General features: G+C 43.4%; 2 protein-coding genes across 4 annotated transcripts; both read left to right on the top strand.

Moving 5' to 3' along the window:
- Positions 1–114: 114 nt before the first annotated feature.
- On the top strand, positions 115–3675 carry LOC114791970 (15-hydroxyprostaglandin dehydrogenase [NAD(+)]-like). Its single transcript, XM_028982591.1, has 7 exons — positions 115–269; positions 424–547; positions 1197–1303; positions 2059–2155; positions 2268–2344; positions 2900–3054; positions 3434–3675. Exons 1-7 carry the CDS (start codon positions 177–179, stop codon positions 3573–3575), a joined length of 795 nt encoding a protein of 264 aa, XP_028838424.1. The 5' UTR covers positions 115–176; the 3' UTR covers positions 3576–3675.
- A 3930-nt stretch (positions 3676–7605) lies between these two features.
- On the top strand, positions 7606–16619 carry LOC114791966 (15-hydroxyprostaglandin dehydrogenase [NAD(+)]-like). 3 transcript variants are annotated; one of them, XM_028982583.1, is made up of 7 exons: positions 7616–7948; positions 8087–8210; positions 9072–9178; positions 9387–9483; positions 12515–12591; positions 12789–12952; positions 13480–14226. In XM_028982583.1, the coding sequence occupies exons 1-7, from the start codon at positions 7685–7687 to the stop codon at positions 13634–13636; spliced, it is 990 nt and encodes a 329-aa protein (XP_028838416.1). In that variant the 5' UTR covers positions 7616–7684; the 3' UTR covers positions 13637–14226. The 3 variants fall into 3 exon arrangements, with proteins under 3 accessions (XP_028838417.1, XP_028838418.1, XP_028838416.1); XM_028982584.1 differs by lacking the exons at positions 12515–12591; positions 12789–12952; positions 13480–14226 and adding an exon at positions 11100–11526 and having other exon boundaries at positions 7606–7948; XM_028982585.1 differs by lacking the exons at positions 12515–12591; positions 12789–12952; positions 13480–14226 and adding an exon at positions 16595–16619 and having other exon boundaries at positions 7607–7948.
- Positions 16620–20339: the final 3720 nt, after the last annotated feature.

Below are 20339 nucleotides of genomic sequence, written 5' to 3'. Positions count from 1 at the left end.
CATGGGCCGATAATTCATGCATGTCACAGGAAACCCGAGGAGGAAACCTCCCCCGGACGTTTGGACGTTTGCCAGTGCGCATGTGTGGGTATGTCCGGAGGAACCAGAAATTACGCGCAGCGCGCAGCGCGTAGTGTTTCGGACGCGCCGCGTTCTGTCGCTTCCTCTTCTCGGCGATGGCGCTGGAAGGCAAAGTTGCTCTGGTGACTGGCGCGGCTCGTGGGATCGGAAAAGCCCTGACTGAGATCCTGCTGCAGAACGGAGCCAAGGTATCCATCCATCTATCTATCCATCCATCCATCCATCTATCCATCCATCCATCTATCCATCCATCCATCCATCCATCCATCCATCCATCCATCTAAACATCCATCCGTGCTGTATTCATCTCAGGTGTGGTGGGTTCTTTCTTTTTGGTGGCAGGTCGCGCTTTTAGACGTGGATAAAAACGCGGGCCAGGAGGCTGTATCCGCGTTCGATGAGGAGTTCGGAGCCGGGCGCAGCGTGTTCTGCTGCTGCGACGTGTCCTCCGAGGTCCAGTTCAGAGGTGGGACCTCCGTCCATAAATCCAACAGGACCTATTAACAGAAAGGAAAATTAAACAGGTTTCCTCGTTTAAAACCGAACTCTCGGGTTAGACGGGATGTCACCGCGATCGGCGGCAAGACCTTCTGTACACCGCGGTGGTGCTGGGTGGTGACACTGAGAGGAGCTGAGACATGACAGCTGAGGGCACTGTGACACTGTTCTGTAGTAATAATAATAATAATAATAACAATAATTTTTAACAATATAGTGTTTCTTTCTTGACTTTATCTGCCCTGGCTAAAAACATATATTATATTTTTACTTTATCTATCATGTGACATTCATGGAACTTGCAGACGTCTTTGGCTGAATGAGCAGGACTTTATCAGTATTTTAATTTGATTTATTTTCTATTTTTTGATGAAAATGTTCCAGATGAACTGTTCCCCTTTCCAGTTTTGTGTTACACAGGTCATGTGTTTGCTCTGAGGAGCGTGAATAATGACGGACAAAAAACACACACAAACACACTATGAGCTGTTTCGTTTTTGGTTCTTTTTCCCAGGCGGCATCATTGCATTTGTTTGTTTTGTTTAGTAATCGTTTCACTGGGCATGATGAGGCGTTTAGTGCACACATTCAAATAATCAATACTTTTTCTTCTACAGATGCATTTGAGAAAAGCACCCAACTCTTTGGTGGTTTGGACATCATATGCAACAACGCTGGTATCGTCAATGAGAGCGACTGGGAGAAGGCCGTGGCAGTTAATCTGGTAGGACACGATTCATTTACATCACGACTACAGATCTGGTCAGGAAGCAATATGTTATAAATATACTTTTATGTTTGCATAAGTAACGTATATTGGTACATCTTTAACAAATAATTTCTTTGTAACTATACGCTTATTTGACTATCAAATTATTTCATGGCTCTGGGGCGTTTACTGCACAGTTGCAGTAAAAGCAGGCAGTATTCTGGAATGCTCAGAAAAGCAGGGGCTTCTGTTCTTGCTTAGAAAACGTTTTTTTCCATGTCTTGTGTGTTGTGTGCCTTTTTTGTCAGTCACTCACGTTCAATCTTTGTGCACGGCCCCCACCCAGACCTCTCACAAACAGAAATACACAGGCAATTAACTATCCAGTTACAGTGGGAGCCTGCAGTGGGTGAGATGGATTAGACAAGTGAAGTTGAGGCAGAAAAATTCGCAGGAGGAAGTATTTGAGTCACTTTGACAAGAACCAACACGTGATGGCTAGATGTCATACCGTCTCTAAAGCCACAGCCCCTACCTTGCAATTTACAGGATTTAAAGGATTCTTCTACTGCAGCCTTGAACCAGATACAAAAGTAGATACCTTCAGAGGTCTAGTGAAGTCCATTCTTCGACCATTCAGGGCTATTCTAGCAGCAAAAGGGGGAACAACTCATAATGTGATGGGTGATTTGTCTTCATATGGCGCTATATAGGTAAGAAACACATTTGAGATTAATCTGGTGGTGCCACAACTCTGCTGTGTTGGACAGAATGGGGTTATCAGAGGTACATTCTTGGCTCTGGAGCTTATGAAGAAGGAGAATGGAGGAAGAGGAGGTGTCATCGTTAACATTGCATCAATGGCAGGTAAGAAGTAACCCACACATTAACGTGGTTGTCAAGGTTGTTCAGCGTAATTAAGGAATAAAAGACCATGGTGACCTGAGAAGGTTTGAAAATATGTTTGTGTCTGTCTGAGGTCTGGGTCCACATGCCGTGGCTCCTGTCTACACGGCTTCCAAACACGGCGTGGTGGGATTCAGCAGGGCCATAGCGGTAAGACCAGCTCCACTCCAGCTGGGGCTGCGTGGTGGCCTCACATCTCCAGGCTGGATGCACACTAGATGTATTGTCCGTATGTGTGTTAGAGCCCTGTGGTGGACATCCACGGCTCCAGCAGCCACGACCCTGGTTATGAATAGTGAGTGAGAAACAAATGAATTTAAGCCTTATCTGGATGATGGGCCTGCAGCTGGATTAGTACAGAACTCCTGTTCTGGAGAATTGTGCTCTGTGGATCACATTGCCCAAATGCAATCAGCATTTGGTTTGGATGATGGCCCAATGGACTGAAGATGGAACCACAGTTCTACAGCCATAGGGGGCAGTTAGATTTAGATAGGGGTCATACATTTTCATCCATGCAGGTCAATTACTGGGTCTTTTGTGTTGCTATATGGTGGCTATGGAACCTTTGCAAACAAGCCCACAAGGCCTGACCCACAACGCTGTCGAGTGAACGTTGCCAATGACTTCTATCATTTACAGTGAAGTAGCGAGTATTTTTTAGAAACAGACAGTCACACTCTTTCACACCACATTGTGACGCAGGAGGCTTCGACAGTTCTTGGCTATGGCGTGCGGATCAACGTGCTGTGCCCCGGGTTCGTCCAGACGACCATCTTCGCCTCCCTGGAGAAAGATGAAGCCCTTGAGAAGCTAAGAAATCAGCGGGGCAAGCTACTGGAGAGCTGGGGCATTCTCGAGTGAGTCAATTTCACATCCACACGTCCGCTCATTCACATCTCACTGATGGTAGAAGAGAGAGCACTTTCTTAAACGACTCTACTTCTGTAGTATGTCAAAAGGAAAGGGGGGGTTGGTATGCTTTAAAAGATTAACATGACTTTTCCTGAAGAACGAGTTATTATTATTTTTCAATGCAATTGCATAGGTCAAAAACACCTTTATAAACGCATTTTCATATAACAGCATTTGTGAGCTAGACTGACTACAACATCAACAACAGCATTATTCATTTCTTATAATATCCCAAAATGATATACAGTATTTCCCAATGGGCAGACAGTTTACTTTAAGCAGGAGAGTGAACAATAAGATTTCCCTTTCTTTATGTGTGTGTAGACCATCTGATGTGGCGAAAATCTTTCTGAGGATAGTTCTGGATGACAGCAGCAGAAATGGAGGCGTTTTGGTGATTACGTCCAAGGGAGCGGAGTACATAAATTTCCCGACTGCTGCAGATGTTCCTGCTGCCACACTATGACAAGAACACGCCCACAGACCCACTTTATGTGAATTTGTCTTGTATTTTTGTGTCTTGTCCTAATCATTTAGGCAAATAAACATTAGTGATTATTAGTACACACTGCAGGTGATTTCTTCAGGTGAAGAACAAACGCTATCGGCATTACGATGCCCCACTGACAAGTAGAGTTGGGTGGAGGCCTCACTGGTGCACAGACACACACACTCACACAGACACACATACTCAAAACTCAGTCATTATTTCAGACATAATTGGTCAGGAACCGTTGTACAACCTCTGCCTGACATAACTATCAGCAAAGACTCCTAAACCCAAGGAAGCACCCCAGGCAAGTAAAGAATTGCATTTACTCACATTACGGTAATTGAGTGGTTTTTGTGAGTAATTTGTTTTTGAAATAGGTACTTTTACTAATACATTTATATCCAAGTATTTTACTTCGCTACATTGGAATGTAACCTCTGCCATTACTGAGTAAAACATGAAAAAAAAATCCATTGCACTATTTTGTTGTACCAAGCTGGTATCAGTATTGGATCGATAGTAGCGCGATAGTAGCTTTTCACTCTTCTAGTTCTGTACCATGTTCCAACTGCAAGTAAGCGTGCTGGTAAAAATACTGCACCTCACACATCATTGGGAGGGTTGGTGATGCTTGGCCATTTCTGTGATGTGAAGACAACCGACCCACCGAAACCCCGCTCCCCCCCCAATGACAGTAAAGACTTATCTAAAAGGTCCCATGATATGAAAATTTGACTTTGTGAGATTATTTAACATTAATACATTTACATTTACGGCATTTGGCAGACGGCCTTATCCAGAGCGACTTACAACGTGCTTAAGTTACCATCGATGAAGAGATCAATTCCGGTTCACTAGGACCCCAACTATGAATACATCTATTTTAGTCACTCTGTTGTAGATTCTGTACACAAAGTTGGTCAACAAGAAAATTACAATTTAATCTAAATATTCTTTAAAGAGGAAGGTCTTGAGCTGTCGTTTGAAGGTGCTCAGTGACTGAGCTGCTCTGACCTCGAGGGGAAGTTCATTCCACCATCGAGGGGCCAAGACGGAGAAGAGTCTAGATGAGCGTCTTCCTTTTACCTTCAGAGATGGAGGGACCAGGCGAGCAGTACTGGAGGCTCGGAGTAAACGAGGTGCAGTGCGAGGTGTAATAAGGGCTGTGAGGTAGGATGGTGCTACTTCATGTTTGGCTTTGTTGGCCAGCATCAGTATTTTGAACCTGATGCGTGCAGCTACTGGGAGCCAGTGGAGGGACCATAGCAGAGGGGTGGTGTGGGAGAATTTGGGAAGGTTGAAGATCAGTCGTGCTGCTGCATTTTGTAGTAGTTGTAGAGTAGTTCCCCCAGCCTGTAGCCTGTCTATGGTCCTGCAGTGGCTAGAAATGGTGATAGGTGTAAAGCGTGCTTTGTGTGCGAAAGGGGAGGAGAAAGGTTACCTCAGGTTTTATCGTGCTTTTCCTGCCCAGAGAATGTCTGTCAACCGTCTCCTCCTCATTAGCATTTAAAGCAACAGACACCGAAATGGCACGTTGGAAATGGGAAATCTCATTGTGGGACTGGATCAAAGTGGCTGTAATTCTGCACCAAGGCTGAACTTCAGAAAGACACTTCAGATACAGTATTAGAGGAAAAATAAGGCCGATATAAAAGCAAAAAGGAACCTTTAAAATGTTTTATGGGACGGACTTTAATAACACAACTAGTGCTACTTTTTCATATAAAGTAATTGAAAGTAACTAAGTAACTTTTACTCAAAGTAATTTTTGGTAGTAGCCTAGTGGGTAACACACTCGCCTATGAACCAGAAGACCCAGGTTCAAACCCCACTTACTACCATTGTGTCCATGAGCAAGAGACTTGTTGCTCCAGGGGGGACTGTCCCTGTAACTACTGATTGTAAGTCGCTCTGTATAAGTGTGTCTGATAAATGCTGTTAACATACATTTAATATTAGGTACTTTTTCACTCAGGTACAGTTTTGGGTGGGTTTTACATTTACTTGAGCAGAATTTAAGCAAAGTAAAGATACTTTTACTTAAATAAATGTTTTCAGTACTTTTTCCACCTTTTCCAACCCTCATATAACCCTGTAATAACCAGCTGACCTGTTTTAAACACACAGCACAATGGATGACATGAATTGGGAGTGTGCTCTGCTTGTGTGCTTTTGCTTTGTCTCACCATTGCCGTAGCAACAACAGCGATTAACTTAATGGAAACTGGCATTGGGATCTTTACTGACGCTGACATCGATTTATTAACTTACTTAACAATAACATGACTGACTAACAGCCTTTTGAGGTCGGGAAGGTCAAGAGCTGCGTGGTGGACGGTGCCAAAATATCTGAGCCACAAAAGACAACAAGACTGCCCCAATCTAGTTACCATAGGGAACGCTAGCGCTCCTTCATGTCCTTTTTTTATGTATCTGGTGCCATCTAGTTGTTGTAAGTGGCCGTGTCAATTATGTTATTGTTGGTTGAACGTAATGAAAACCTATAAACAATTACTACTAGTGCAAGACACTTAACCCTGACTGTCTCCAGGGGGACTGTCCCTGTAATGACTGATTGTTAGTCACTCTGGATAAGGACATCTACCGTAAATGTTCATTTTGAATTACATCTTTCATTCACCATTCAATTCTAATTACAAGGCTTACTCAAAATTAGATCAGTTCTGCAGCACATATGACAACATTATTTTAGTGATTTACATATTAATCTTACTGTTAAACTGAGCTGATCCAGAGTGACTTACATTCAGTACATAAGCAGAGTCGCTCTCCCTGGGACGATATTGACTTAGGTGACTTCCTTAGGTACATAATTCCAGTAGCAAGAACTTCCAAGCAAGCTGTCCATCAGACTGGCCATTATCTTCCTAGGAGAAATTGGCATTTAGTGATCATTAGATTTGTAGAGACCTCACACTGCATCTATGTTTAAAGTACCTGTTTCACCAAAAAAAAGAAACTTAAACATAAAAGTCTCTTGACTTTTAGGGGAGTCAGAGCTTTACTGTCAGTTAATACAAATGTGATATATTGTCACCTATCCACCCACACGTATTTCATTTGTCTAACTGAGCATGTGTGGAATGAATTGCACCCTTACAATCAGTAGTTACAGGGACAGTCCTTTGACAATTGAACCTGGGTCTTCTGGTTCATAGGTTACCCACCAGGCTACTACCACCACTACTACCACCACTTAGTTGTGCTAAGAACACATTTTACACAGAAGGGCTCATGCCAAATGTTCGTGAACTAGCATTCATTACGAGGAGGATTGTACGCAATGATGATTATCATTGGTGGTGCGTAAAATTATTAATTGGATGCAGTTGTGTTTAAATGTAAAATGATTGCACATATGAAAATGACCAACAAACCCAAGACCTGAAATAATCTGGTTTTGCGTTTTAGTCTTGCAAGAAATGTGGTCGGCAACTTTGCGATGTTTGAGTTGCAAAATTTTGAGTGTAAGACCACCAATCACATTTGAAAGTAAATTATCATGAATAACATTATTGCTTTTCAGTGTTGGTAAAATATTCTAATAATTCTGATATGTGCCGTGCAAGACGGCTTATGGTGTCAGACACACACACACACACACATACACACACAAACACCCACTCTCTCTCCTGCTGTGTGGGGTGTAGTGGTCTGTGGTGATAGACACACACACACACACACACACACAAACACACACACACACTCTCTCTCTCTCTCCTGCTGTGTGGGGAGTAGTGGTCTGTGGTGATAGACACACACACACACACATACACCCACACACACACACACACACACAGTCTCTCTCTCTCTCTCCTGCTGTGTGGGGTGCAGTGGTCTGTGGTGATAGACACACACACACACACACACACACACACACAGTCTCTCTCTCTCTCCTGCTGTGTGGGGTGCAGTGGTCTGTGGTGATAGACACACACACACACACACACACACACACACCCACACAGTCTCTCTCTCTCTCCTGCTGTGTGGGGTGCAGTGGTCTGTGGTGATAGACACACACACACACACACACACACACAGTCTCTCTCTCTCCTGCTATGTGGGGTGCAGTGGTCTGTGGTGATAGACTCTCTCTCCTGCTGCGTGGGGCGCTTGTCGTGACTCGTTTGCGCATGTGCTCCAGCCGTGTTTACCGGGCTTTAAAACGCAGCCCCCGGCAGCAGGAGACCGCGTCTGTCGCCGCGCTGCGTTCCATCCGGGGACCTGCGATGTCGCTCAGCGGGAAGGTGGCCGTCGTGACCGGGGCGGCGCAGGGTCTGGGGAAGGCGTTCGCCCGCGTTCTGCTGAAAAACGGGACCAAGGTATCTGTACATAACAATAAAAAAAGTATGAAATCACTTTTAAAACATCTAAAACTATAAAATAGAATAAAGTATATATACAGATATGTATATGTATGTATTTTTCTTTCAGAGTTTAAATGTGATTACTTGACGTAGGTGGCGCTTCTGGATGTGGACGAAGACGCGGGAGCCGCCACGGAAGCCGCCCTGCGGGACGAGTTCGGGTCGGACGCGACGCTGTTCCTCCGCTGCGACGTGTGCTCGGACGAGGAGATGAAAAGTAAATCCCCGCAGGGTCTCGTGTCTGATTCACGCCACTTTAATTAACGTGCGAATCCGACCGACCTTATTCCTTTCCAACCAGCTTTCTAAATAGTAGTGATAATAATTATTGTTTATGTGGTTCTGATTATTATTATTATTAGTAGTAGTAGTAGTAGTAGTAGTCTAAACAGGAATGTGGAAGTCATCTTGCTGGGGTTCCTCCTGTGTCGGCAGCTCTTTTTTTATTCAGTACAGGCCAAAGGTTTGGACACATCTTCTCATTCAATCTGTTTTCTTTATTTTCATGACCATTTACATTGGTAGATTCTCGCTGAAAGCATCAAAACTATGAATGAACACATGTGGAGTTATGTACTTAACAAAAAGTGGAGACCTGGCCTCCACAGTCACCGGACCTGAACCCAGTCAAGATGGTTTGGGGTGAGCTGGACCCCAACAAGTGCTAAACACCTCTGGGAACTCCTTCAAGACTGTTGGAAAACCATTTCAGGTGACGACCTCTTGAAGCTCATCGAGAGAATGCCAAGAGTGTGCAAAGCAGTAATCAGAGCAAAGAAACTAGAATATAAAACATTATTTCAGTTATTTCACCTTCTTTTGTTAAGTACATAACTCCACATGTGTTCATTCATAGTTTTGATGCCATCAGTTAGAATCTACCAACGTAAATGGTCATGAAAATAGAGAAAACACATTGAATCAGAAGGTGTGTCCAAACTTTTGGCCTTTACTGTATATAAATACGTCCCTGTCCAGTTAAAATGTTTTTTTGTGTGAGATGATAACTAACCGCTAAAGCCTGCTGCCATCTGATAAGTTTTCTTTTTCTCTCCCCGCCTCCTCTGGTGTCTGTCAGATGCCTTTCAGAAGACCCTGCAGCAGTTTGGCCGTTTAGACGTGGTCTGCAACAATGCAGGCATCATCAATGAGACCAACTGGCAGAAAATGGTGGACGTAAACCTGGTGAGGTTTTAAGTTCTGCTCCATTTTCTGCATTCGGACTTGACAGCTCTTGGCAAATGCTCGTATAGTCTTAGCAAATAGTGTACAATAATAAATAAAGAGAAGGCTGAACAGCTCAGGGAATTTGAATCAGTATTAGGTAAAGAGGAGATCTTTGGATAGACCTTTCTGTCTTGACTTGTCTTCCCTGGTCTGTCATTTTGTGCAGAATGGTGTCGTCCGCGGGACCTACCTGGCTCTGCAGCACATGAAGAAAGAGAACGGAGGGCAAGGAGGGGTCATTATTAATGTTGCGTCCATGGCAGGTACACGTTTTTTTGCTGTTTTTAAGCCTGGGCGTGGGGCACGTTAGGTCGGCAGGCCTGGAATTCCTCGGGGGAGGGTGCAATGTCAGGGGATGGAATCTTGATCATTTACATTTACGGCATTTATCAGGCGCCCTTATCCAGAGCGACTTACAATCAGTAGTTACAGGGACAGTCCCCCCCTGGAGCAACTCAGGGTTAAGTGTCTTGCTCAGGGACACAATGGTAGTAAGTGGGATTTGAACCTGGGCCTTCTGGTTCATAGGCGAGTGTGTTACCCACTAGGCCACTACCACCCTGATTATGGACGGAAGAATGGGTCGGCAACATCGATGGCAAACGAGAGACAAGAGGGCGATCCAGAAAGGCGAGGTCTGGGTAAACAAGGTCGGCTAGAGGCGTGGTCAGTCAGGGAGCGGCTTACAACAAGCGTCAGGGACCAGGAGGGGGGAAGGCCACTGTGACAGCCCTGTGGCTGATGTCACTTGTTGCTTAAGATCTGCAACTGTTCAATACCAGGCTGGAAGTGCTACTTCTCTTATCCCGACTGTTTTTATGCTTTTTATGCTCACATGAGCATGGACATTTTACTCATGTCATTCTCAAATACTGGACACAATGACTTCGCCAAGAACATATTGCCAGGAACGTCGCTGGGGGGGCAGTGGTGGCTTAGCGGTTAAGGAAGTGGCCCCATAATCTGAAGATCCCGATCCGCCAAGGTGCCACTGAGCAAAAGCAGAGGACACATTTCACTGTGTGCACCGTGTGCTGTGCTGCAGCGTTTCACAATGCCAATCACTTCACAGATTCTGTCTTTCTCACTGAAGGGAAATGTAAATTCCCATATTAACATATCGAACACATCGCTTTATATGTCATGGAAGCACAACCACTGCAATATTAGCCAATTCCAGCCTCTTTCTCACCATATGTTCTCACACACTCGGCATGATCGCTGCATGAGCCTTCTCGACTTAATCACTTCCAGTTAAGCCTCTCTTTAAGTGTTGGATATTCTGGCCTGTTATCGGTTATGATAGAAATATTTAGTATTAATGCTTACAGGAGCCTTGAGCCCCTGCCTATGAACAATTAGTATGGACGTGAACATTTCCTAACACTGTTTCAATTCCCAATTTGCTAAATATTTATTTAAGAAACCATCAAGAATCTCCTTATTTTGAAGCGCTATTCCTTTGAAATGCATTACCGTAGAAAATGTGTTTAAAATGACTTAGAAAAAGAGCATCTCCTGCTAAATATTCTGTTATTTAGACCAGGTCTACATGTTGTTCCCGTCCACATCTGGCTGCCAGTAACATAGTTCGTTCATCATTTCCCTCTGTCTTGCATAACTGTTCGCAGAATCAGCGGTTTATACATTTTGACATGTTAATAGAAGAAGGCCCTGTATTTTGAGAAACCGCCTTGCTGCGTTAGCTTTCACATGGACTTAAATCCATAGATCAGATTCAAAGGAAGATTAATTTCACTTATGGAAATGTACGCTGTATATTGCAGTAAAAATTCCACTAGTACCAGCTGTTTACATTGCATTTGTACTGAATATTTAGCAGGCTACTGAATAGTAAAGCGTTACTTATCTTTCTCAGCAGTGGACGACAGACAGGGTGCAGGAAACTGTGGTTGCAGTGGATGAGACGAGCCTGTGGAAGAGTGTGCAGTGTTTTATGTGGAGCGTACCGTAAAATTTAAGATTCAATGTCATATTTTGAGGAAACAGTGTGCAGATGTGTCCGTCTGCACCAAGTTACTGTAATTCAGCATATTTTGGTGTAAATAAAGTTTGCATATGGTGCCAAATCTTTTTTATTTGAGCCGCTGCATGGCCCTCTGCTCACCTCTGCATATAATGACCAGGGGCAGGGGTGGCCCTAGCAGTTAAGGTTGCAGTTGTTTGAATCCTGAATTGCCAAGGTACCACTGAGGTGCCACTAAACAAAGTGCCGTCCCCACACACTGCTCCCCGGGCGCCTGTCATGGCTGCCCACTGCTCACCAAGGATGATGGTTAAAAGCAGAGGACTCATTTTGTTCTGTCATTGTGTGCTGTGCTGCAGTGTTTCACAATGACAATCACTTCACTTTCACTATTGAACATTTTTTGTTTAACGTACAGTACAGGCCAAAAGTTTGGACACATCTTCTCATCCAAAGTGTTTTCTTTATTTTCATGACCATTTATGTTGGTAGATTCTCACTGAAGGCATCAAAACTATGAATGAACACATGTGGAGTTATGTACTTAACAAAAAAAGGTGAATAACTGAAATAATGTTTTATATTCTAGTTTCTTCAAAATAGCCGCCCTTTGCTCTGATTCCTGCTTTGCACACTCTTGGCATTCTCTCAATGAGCTTCAAGAGGTCGTCACCTGAAATGGTTTTCCCAGAGGTGTTTAGCACTTGTTGGCCCCTTTGCCTTCACTCTGCGGTCCAGCTCACCCCAAACCATCTGGATTGGGTTCAGGTCCGGTGACTGTGGAGGCCAGGTCTCCACTTTTTGTTAAGTACATAACTCCACATGTGTTCATTCATAGTTTTGATGCCTTCAGCGAGAATCTACCAATGTAAATGGTCATGAAAATAAAGAAGACACATTGAACAAGAAGGTGTGTTCAAACTTCTGGCCTGTACTGTATGTCTGATTGACCTAGTTCAGCTTTTCCATTGCTTTCAAACATACAGCAGACAGGAGCTGAATGGCTGGGTCTATACTTGAATTCATTCATGAAAGCTCAGTCTCTCCATGCATTCTGTCCTGCTGATTTAATTAATTCACTCCTATTGGCCTTGTTGTTTGATGTCTTTTTAATGAATGGTTTCCAATCCACTCAATGGACAACCTTAACCTTTTGAACTATAGTGTGTGTCCTTTACTGTGGCTAAAATAGTCATGTGAAATCTCTTCTCTCACAGAATGTAGTAGAACTCGAAGAACTCGAAGATATTTGCAATCTGTGCTGTATGGTGCATGATGACATTTGCTCTTTTTGATTATGTGATTAGGTCTGGGCACAATTCCTGCGGTGCCAATTTATACAGCAACCAAGCACGGTGTAGTCGGATTCAGCAAGGCGTTGGCCGTAAGTCGTGACCTATTCTGTCCTTTGCTGCTTCTAACACCACCACAGCATATGATTGCTGGTGCGAAAAGCAAATGGTTAATCATATGCATGTGGGACGGAGGCGGAAGCCGGCGTAAAAAGTTTCCATTGTTGCAGCGTGTGCTAGACTCCCTGCTGGAATTTAAACCAGATGCCTGTTTGTGTTTACGGCCCAGGCGGCCTCGTCCGCAGCAGGTTACGGCGTGCGGATTAACGTGCTGTGCCCAGCATTCGTGCAGACGGCCATCCTCTCCTCCATGCAAATGGAAGAGACCACAGGGCAGTTTCACAGTCTGATCAACATGGTGGAAAAACTGATGAACGTCCACGGCATCCTGGAGTGAGTTCTGCGTTCCGTCCTCTCTCGCACGCACATGCGTGCGCACACACACACACACACAAACAAATGCAAATGAGTACATGGCTGGTCTGTTTGAAAGCAGAAACTTGCTAACCTTGTTTTTAGCTTTTAGTACATATATTCAGATAAGATCACAACAGCTCAACCAGTGTGAGTGACTACAGTAAGATAAGACAATAATGCAATGGATATATGTTTCATTTGGTAGATCAGCCAGTCATTACCGTGAATGAGTTTCCATGCTATTTTAAAGGAGGAACGTGAGATAATCCTACACTGTCAAAAAAAAAAAGCTGGAAAAACTTAAAAAAAAAAAAAAAAAGTAAAACAAAACGTCATGAAGTTGAAAGAACTTAAAAATGCTTAGCAGCCGGTTGCCTTAAATTTTTCCCAACTTTTTTTTTTTTTTTTTGCAGTGTGTTCAGGTAGCCACAACACGTCCTGTAAGGGTGTAAGCTTGTAGTCCCAGTGTTCTGTAAAATGTCTCTGTAACTGTACCTTTGCAGAGTCGATGAAGTGGCAGAAGCCCTTCTGCAATTGTTGCAGGATGAGACCAAAAATGGAGCTGTTCTGATGATGAACACCAAAGGTGCCACTTACACTAATCTCCCCGCTGCCGGCGACAGCCGCCCTGCGGCAACTCACTCAAGTGTGGTCATTTAGCGGTAATTTTTTTAAAGACCTGGTTTATATGTGTAGATGTATGTGTGGAGCCTACACTATTAATGCAAGCAGTAGAGTTTTAACCAGTAGACAATAAGCATTACTGATCTGTGTTAGATTCGTGTATATAGTTTGTGTTTTGTGATCGTGACTAAATCCACCAGGTATTTAAAGAAGACCTAACAGTTTTATAAATATGAGCAACCAGATGTGGGAGGATTTCACTTTAACTGCAGATAAATATTCTCCAGAAGTGGGTGGAGGCATTAGGGTGCAAATAGGACAGTGTCACTTTCATTCATGACTAAGGCTTTATGAATGCCTTCTATTAGAAATGAATGTAACCTGAAGTACTCGATGTTGTTGTTGCCACAATCCAGACATTTCCTGGTACTCCGGACCGGGATTTTGTGTTTGCCTTGTCTTGTGTTTACTGACTGCCCTGATTGTTTCCATCTGTTCTTCTTCTTTTAAATGCATCCTCATCATGTCGTGTCCTGTCCTCGCTTGGTCATTTGTTTTTTATCTGTGGTTAATGTGAGTGTCTGGGTCCCCTGTTTGTGTTATTAAATCCCCACATTTGTGAGTCATGTGATTGTGTCCTTCCTTCCCTCCCTACCTCCCTGAAATATACCATATATCATCTCATTTTCAATATAACCATATTGTTACATTATAATAATAATGAATAATAACACATGTTATTTATATTGCACTTTACATTTTCAGCTGAAAACATATCATAAAGCAAAAGAAACTGGCATTAAAAACATTGAACCAAAATAAGAGCGGTATATTCTACAAAAAAAACCCCACAGCAACACAGAAGGCCCGATCGCCCAGAGTGCAGAGTTTTTCCTTGGTGCTCGGATTTGACTGAACAGAGGGATCGTGTTGAGGTTTGTGAGGTTAATAGGTACAGTGCATCTGGAAAGTATTCAGAGTGCATAACTTTTTCCACATTTAAAAGTAAAAGACGTCATCTAAAAATCTACTTGAAAGAAAAAAAAATGACTTAATTTAAAATTGACTTTGAGTAAAAGTTCTATTCGATTACTTCTTTAAAAAAAAGACTAGTCAGAAATCCAATCCTGCACTTGTTGTTTTTATTCAACTTTTAGGCGGTATATGGTACAAACTAGGTTCAGACCACCCCATAAACCATTTTAAGCACATTTGGCCACAAAAGTTCCATATTCTGCATTTTATGGTCCATCTTAAGCATCTATAGCAAACATAAATAAATCAGTTGTCTTTACTGAGAAATAAGCAAACTGGCTGCTGATATAGGAAATGAAATAAAGCGCCCTGCCCCACAGAAAACTACAGTATTAGACCCTAAAGCTGAGAAAGCACATGTACTCATTCACAGCTTTTGTTGATAGTTCATGTCAGAGCCCAGACTTGAATCTGATTTCCATCTCTGGAGATCTTAAAATGGCTGTGTACCGACACTTCCCTGCCAACCTGATGGAGCTTGAGAGGTGCTGCAAAGAGGAATGGGCAAAACTAGCCAAGGATAGGTGGGCCAAGCTTGTGGCATCATATTCAAAAATACTTTGGGCTGTAATTGTGGCCAAAGGTGCATTGACAAAATACTGAGCAAAGGCTTATGTACTTTTTCAGTTTTTATTTTTAATACATTTGCCAAAGCCTCAAGTTGTCACAATGGGGTGTTGTTTGTAGAAATGAATTTAATCTATTTGAATAAGGCTGTAACATAACAAAATGCTCTGGGCCAAATCCTGACTGATGGCAACCCATTCCTTCATAATCAGTGCTTGGAGTTTGTCTTTTTTTTGTTGGATTAAGTTTCGGGGAGTTTCCTTGCCATGGACCCAAAATTTCAATGTTTTGTTCCCCGAGCCATGTTATCATTTTGGCCTTATGACACGGTGCTCCATCATGCTGGAAAAGGAGATGTTGCTGTTGGAGGATGTTTTGGTACCATTCTTTATTCATGGCTGTGTTCTTAGGTAAAATTGTGAGTGGGCCCACTGCCTTGGATGAGAAGCAGCCCCACACATGAATGGTCTCAGGATGCTTTACTGTTGGCACGAGACAGGACTGATGGTAGTGCTCACCTTTTCTACTCCAGACAATAATTTTTCCAGATACTCTAAAGAATCGGTAGAGTAGAATAGAATAGAATACCTTTTATTGTCACTATACATACAATGAAATTAAAAGCAGCTCCTCCAGTGCAGACATAAATGTAAAAAATAGTGCAGAAAATACAAATATACAAAAAAACACAATATAATACAACAAGGTGCAGGAATTGCAATTGAAGTGTCAGCGTTATATACATATGGGAAGAATAAATACTGAGTATGGTTTTATATACAGTGATTATTATATAGTGTGTGTGGGTTACATGTTATTGCACATTTATTTCACATTGTTTTCAAGTATTTACAATGATGAACATGTGCTGTGTAGTGAGTGTTGGACGGCGAGAATAAGGTTATTGAACACTATACAGATATTGCACACTATTCAGTGCTAATAAATATTAATATTGATATTGCCCAGTTGTAGGTTGGAAGGAAGAAAGTCTGGGGATATAGTCAGTGCCCGTAAGGGTGCTAGTAGCCTAGTGGGTAACACACTCGCCTATGAACCAGAAGACCCGGGTTCGAAACCCACTTACTACCATTGTGTCCCTGAGCAAGGCACTTTACCCAAGTTTCTCCAGGGGGGCTGTCCCTGTAACTACTGATTGTAAGTCGCTCTGGACAAGGGCGTCTGATAAATGCTGTAAAATGTAAATGTAAGAGTTTAAATTGGTTATGGCTTTTGGAAAAAGATGCAGCTGAATCATCTTTAGGAGACAGTCCTATCACTTGCTGGACTTTTTGGGGCACCCTGAAGCCTTATTCACAACACTTGATGATCTGATAAATGGTTGATTTAGGTGCCTGTGAAGCCCTTTTTACTGCACATGTTTCCTTGCAGGTAACCATGGTTAACAGAGGAAGAACAATGATTTCAAGCATCACCCTCCTTTTAAAGTGTCCAGTCTGCTATTCTAACTCAACCGGCATGACAGAATGATCTCCAGCCTTGTGCTCCACAACACTCTCACTTGTCTTAATGAGAGGATCCCTGAAATTTTGTCAGCAGGTCCTTTTGTGGCAGGGCTGAAATGCAGTAGAAATAGTTTTTTTGGGATTAAGTTTATTTTCAACAGGGACTTTGCAATTCAACTGATCATTCTTCATAACATTCTGGAGTATATGCAAAATGTCACGGAAGCAGCAAACTATGTGAAGACCATTTTTTCCGTCATTCTCAAAACTTGACTGTACTGCAGCCTCTGAGGACTGAGTGGAGCGTTGCAGTAGGAGAGGAGACAAGTCGAGAGCAGACAAAGGCATGGACCAGTTTCTGAGGTGCTGATATGGGGCCTTGCAGAGGTGCTCGATATAGTTTTCAAATATGAGATGGGGATCAAAACGTACACCAAGGTATGGGTATACCTTCTATGGGTGATGATTAAATCTGCCGATGGGTTCTTACAAACACAGCTGTTCGGCTGAAGAAAATTCTGTACCATCCGCACCTTTATCTCCACATGGTAAGTGTTGATGGGACTTACAAGGTGATGGCAGAGATGATGCTGTAGTTTTAACATATAATTGTGCATCACCTGCGGAGCAGTGGTCTGAAATTCCGCAGCGGCTGACGATATGTCCGATGCGGGACATGTAAAGAATGAAGTGGATGGAAGAATTGTAATAATTGCACGGGCCCAAAGACTGGTGGGTGTTATTATCCACAATACAGCATCGGAAAATGGCCCCTGGCATTCAGCAACACTCACTACGGCAAAAACGGCGCCTTCCTTTTACCCACTATAGGCTGGCAAGCACTCGTGAAGGTCCGAAACTGGCCCACTTACGCCTGTATCGTTATAAAAAGAATGGCAGCAACAACAGGCAGGGATCTTCAATCAACTCAACCTCACAAAAGAACCCTGTAAATCTTAAGTGACAGTAAAGTTCAATATTGTTCATTTTTGTTTATTGCCATGTACAGGGTTCTTTATTTCCACAGTTTGTATCCAAGAATTATTGTCCAGGACACAAAGACACATTTTAAGAAGATTAAGAAGACAATAATACAAATGAACTATGAACATTTCGCACCTTTTGACGTGACAAAATAAAAGCCAGTGACATGTCGCCATCTTGTGGGTCAGAACAAATTGACAGGCGAGTTTCTGTTTAAAATCTTTACTTCCACTGACTCACTATGCTTCATAATAACCAAACCCTTCACAACGTGAGTCCATTAATAGGTTCCAGTTTTATAGGAACGACATGTACAGAATTTGGTGCATTTGTTTTGCAAGGGAATGTTCTGGAGTAAATGCAAATTGCCATAATAAAAACGGAAGCAGAACACTTGGTGAAAACCTGTGTTTGTGTCATTCTCAAAACGTTTGGCCACAGCTGTGTGTGTGTGTGTGTGTGTGTGTGTGTGTGTGTGTGTTATATTCTACCAAATCCAAGGCAAAAAGTGAAGTAAATTTGTTTTGTTAGGAGTGAAGGACACCTGCATGTAACAGTATGAGTCTAACCCTGTGTCTACATGGGAGGTGGGTAACAGAGAACGCGGTTGATGAGGTGAGTAATGAAGTTGAAATGGGCAGTAATTCGAGTTCTGAAATAGAATTAATCGTTTGGATGAGTCCATTTGGAAATATTCACCCAATGTGACTGAACACAAGGCGAATTTGTCCGTCCTCAATACCGCTTACATCTGAATTCAACGCTTCAGTTGAGTTCTGGTGTGACTCTCGACTAGAGTAGTATATTCCTACTGAACTAGGCTTATAGGTGAAATTTGGGAAAGAAGGTCATGTCTGATATCCTACTCGCCTCCTCCACCCAGCCCCCACCACGCCCTCCAACCCAGTGTGTGTCTCTCTGCATTATCCCAGGACAGAAAACACACCAAAGCGCGCGCTTACTGCCTCGAAGTGCCAAAGCAAAAGCCACATGCATGAAAATGTGTCCGTGTCCTCTTCATGTATGCTTGCCTTTAACCCAGATCTATGCGTGTGAACTTTTACACCACCACAGCCCTAACACAGGCCGCACGAACTCGCACGAGGCTGCTGGTGTCAGCCGGACTAGATGCACACACTTCACAGCGGCGTGCTGGAGTCCTTTCAGACGGAACACTTTCTGAATGTGTATTTAATTGTTTGCAAATGTAAACTGGAAAGTGTTGTTTTTTTATGTTCACACGTGCGCACACACTGTTACCACTTTTCTTTTTTGGGGGGGGGTGGGGTGGGGGGGTTGAATAGATCTGCAGCAGCTTTTGTTCAGAATTCCAGTTTTGCAGATTGCCTCAGGTGTTTTGCAATACTGCAAGAAGCTGCCTTGAGCTGAGGGAAAAGTTCAGGAGGAGAATAATAACAAGGTCACTGCAACACAGGAACCATTTGAAAACCCCACCAGGCTCGGATCTCTGTGAGCTATGTGAAAAATGCTTCGAAATATATAACATGTGAAGCCACTCTAAACATAGTCAGGTTTCAAAGGTCTCACATGCATGGCAGACATGCAACTCTTATCTGGGGAAGTGGTGGCCTAGCGGTTAAGGAAGCAGCCCTGTAATCAGAAGGTTGCCGGTTCGAATCCCGATCTGCCAAGGTGCCACTGAGGTGCCACTGCTCCCCGGGCGCCTGTCATGGCTGCCCACTGCTCACTCAGGGTGATGGGATAAATGCAGAGGACAAATTTCACTTTGTGCACCGTGTGCTGTGACAATCACTTCACTTTATCAGGTCCTCAATCAAGCTTCTTCAAACAAAATGTTGGAATATTAACAGATTTATATAGAAACTTATTTATTCGAATCATTAGTTTCCAACATAGGAAGTTTTTGAAGCACACTTGCCGGTGTTTTGGGGACACCCTGTTACAGGCACACCCGGTCACACACAGTGGCCGTGGCCCTTACAGCCCAAAGGGCCCCACGGCACACATTTGGAAGGCCGTGGTCGGCGGCGTTCAGGCCACGCAAGGTCTCGGCCTGCCGGTCTGGTTCCTTCAGCAGCAGATTCAGACGCTTATTGTCTTCTGCAATGGAAGAGGTGTGAAGACAGACGACTGTTAAATGTCCACAGAGGTCACTGTTCTGCTGCGGCATTAGCACGATGCCACGTCTAGATTTCTAATTAGCAGTAGCCTAGTGGGTAACACACTCACCTGTGAACCAGAAGACCCAGGTTCAAATCCCACTTACTACCATTGTGTCCCTGAGCAAGACACTTAACCCTAAATTGCTCCGGGGAGGGACTGTCCCTGTAACTACTGACTGTAAGTCGCTCTGGATAAGGGCGTCTGATAAATGCTGTAAATGTAATTAGATCTTCAGTTCGTGCATTCAGTAGAAATACTGCGACGTGGGCCAAGCCTCCCAGGACCGACACACCAACGCCGTGCGTGATAAATAGAAAATTGGGACCAGATACTCGGACCCGTGCGACATTATTAGGCCGCGCGGCGCCGAATTTGGTTTTTTTGATGCGAGGTCGACGGAAAGATTGTGTTTTGGTCGCCGCCGCCAAGATGTGCGGCCACGTGCTCCCTCTGTCGGCTAAATTCTCCAAAAAAATTATACGTGTTTCTTTCTTTTTTTTTTTAATGGCGTTTTCTTTTTCCAAGTCGCTTTTTTAAACGAA

The sequence above is a fragment of the Denticeps clupeoides genome, chromosome 6 (genome assembly GCF_900700375.1).
Source record: "Denticeps clupeoides chromosome 6, fDenClu1.1, whole genome shotgun sequence".
Lineage (NCBI taxonomy): Eukaryota > Metazoa > Chordata > Actinopteri > Clupeiformes > Denticipitidae > Denticeps > Denticeps clupeoides.
This window is presented reverse-complemented; position numbering and strand designations above follow the sequence as displayed.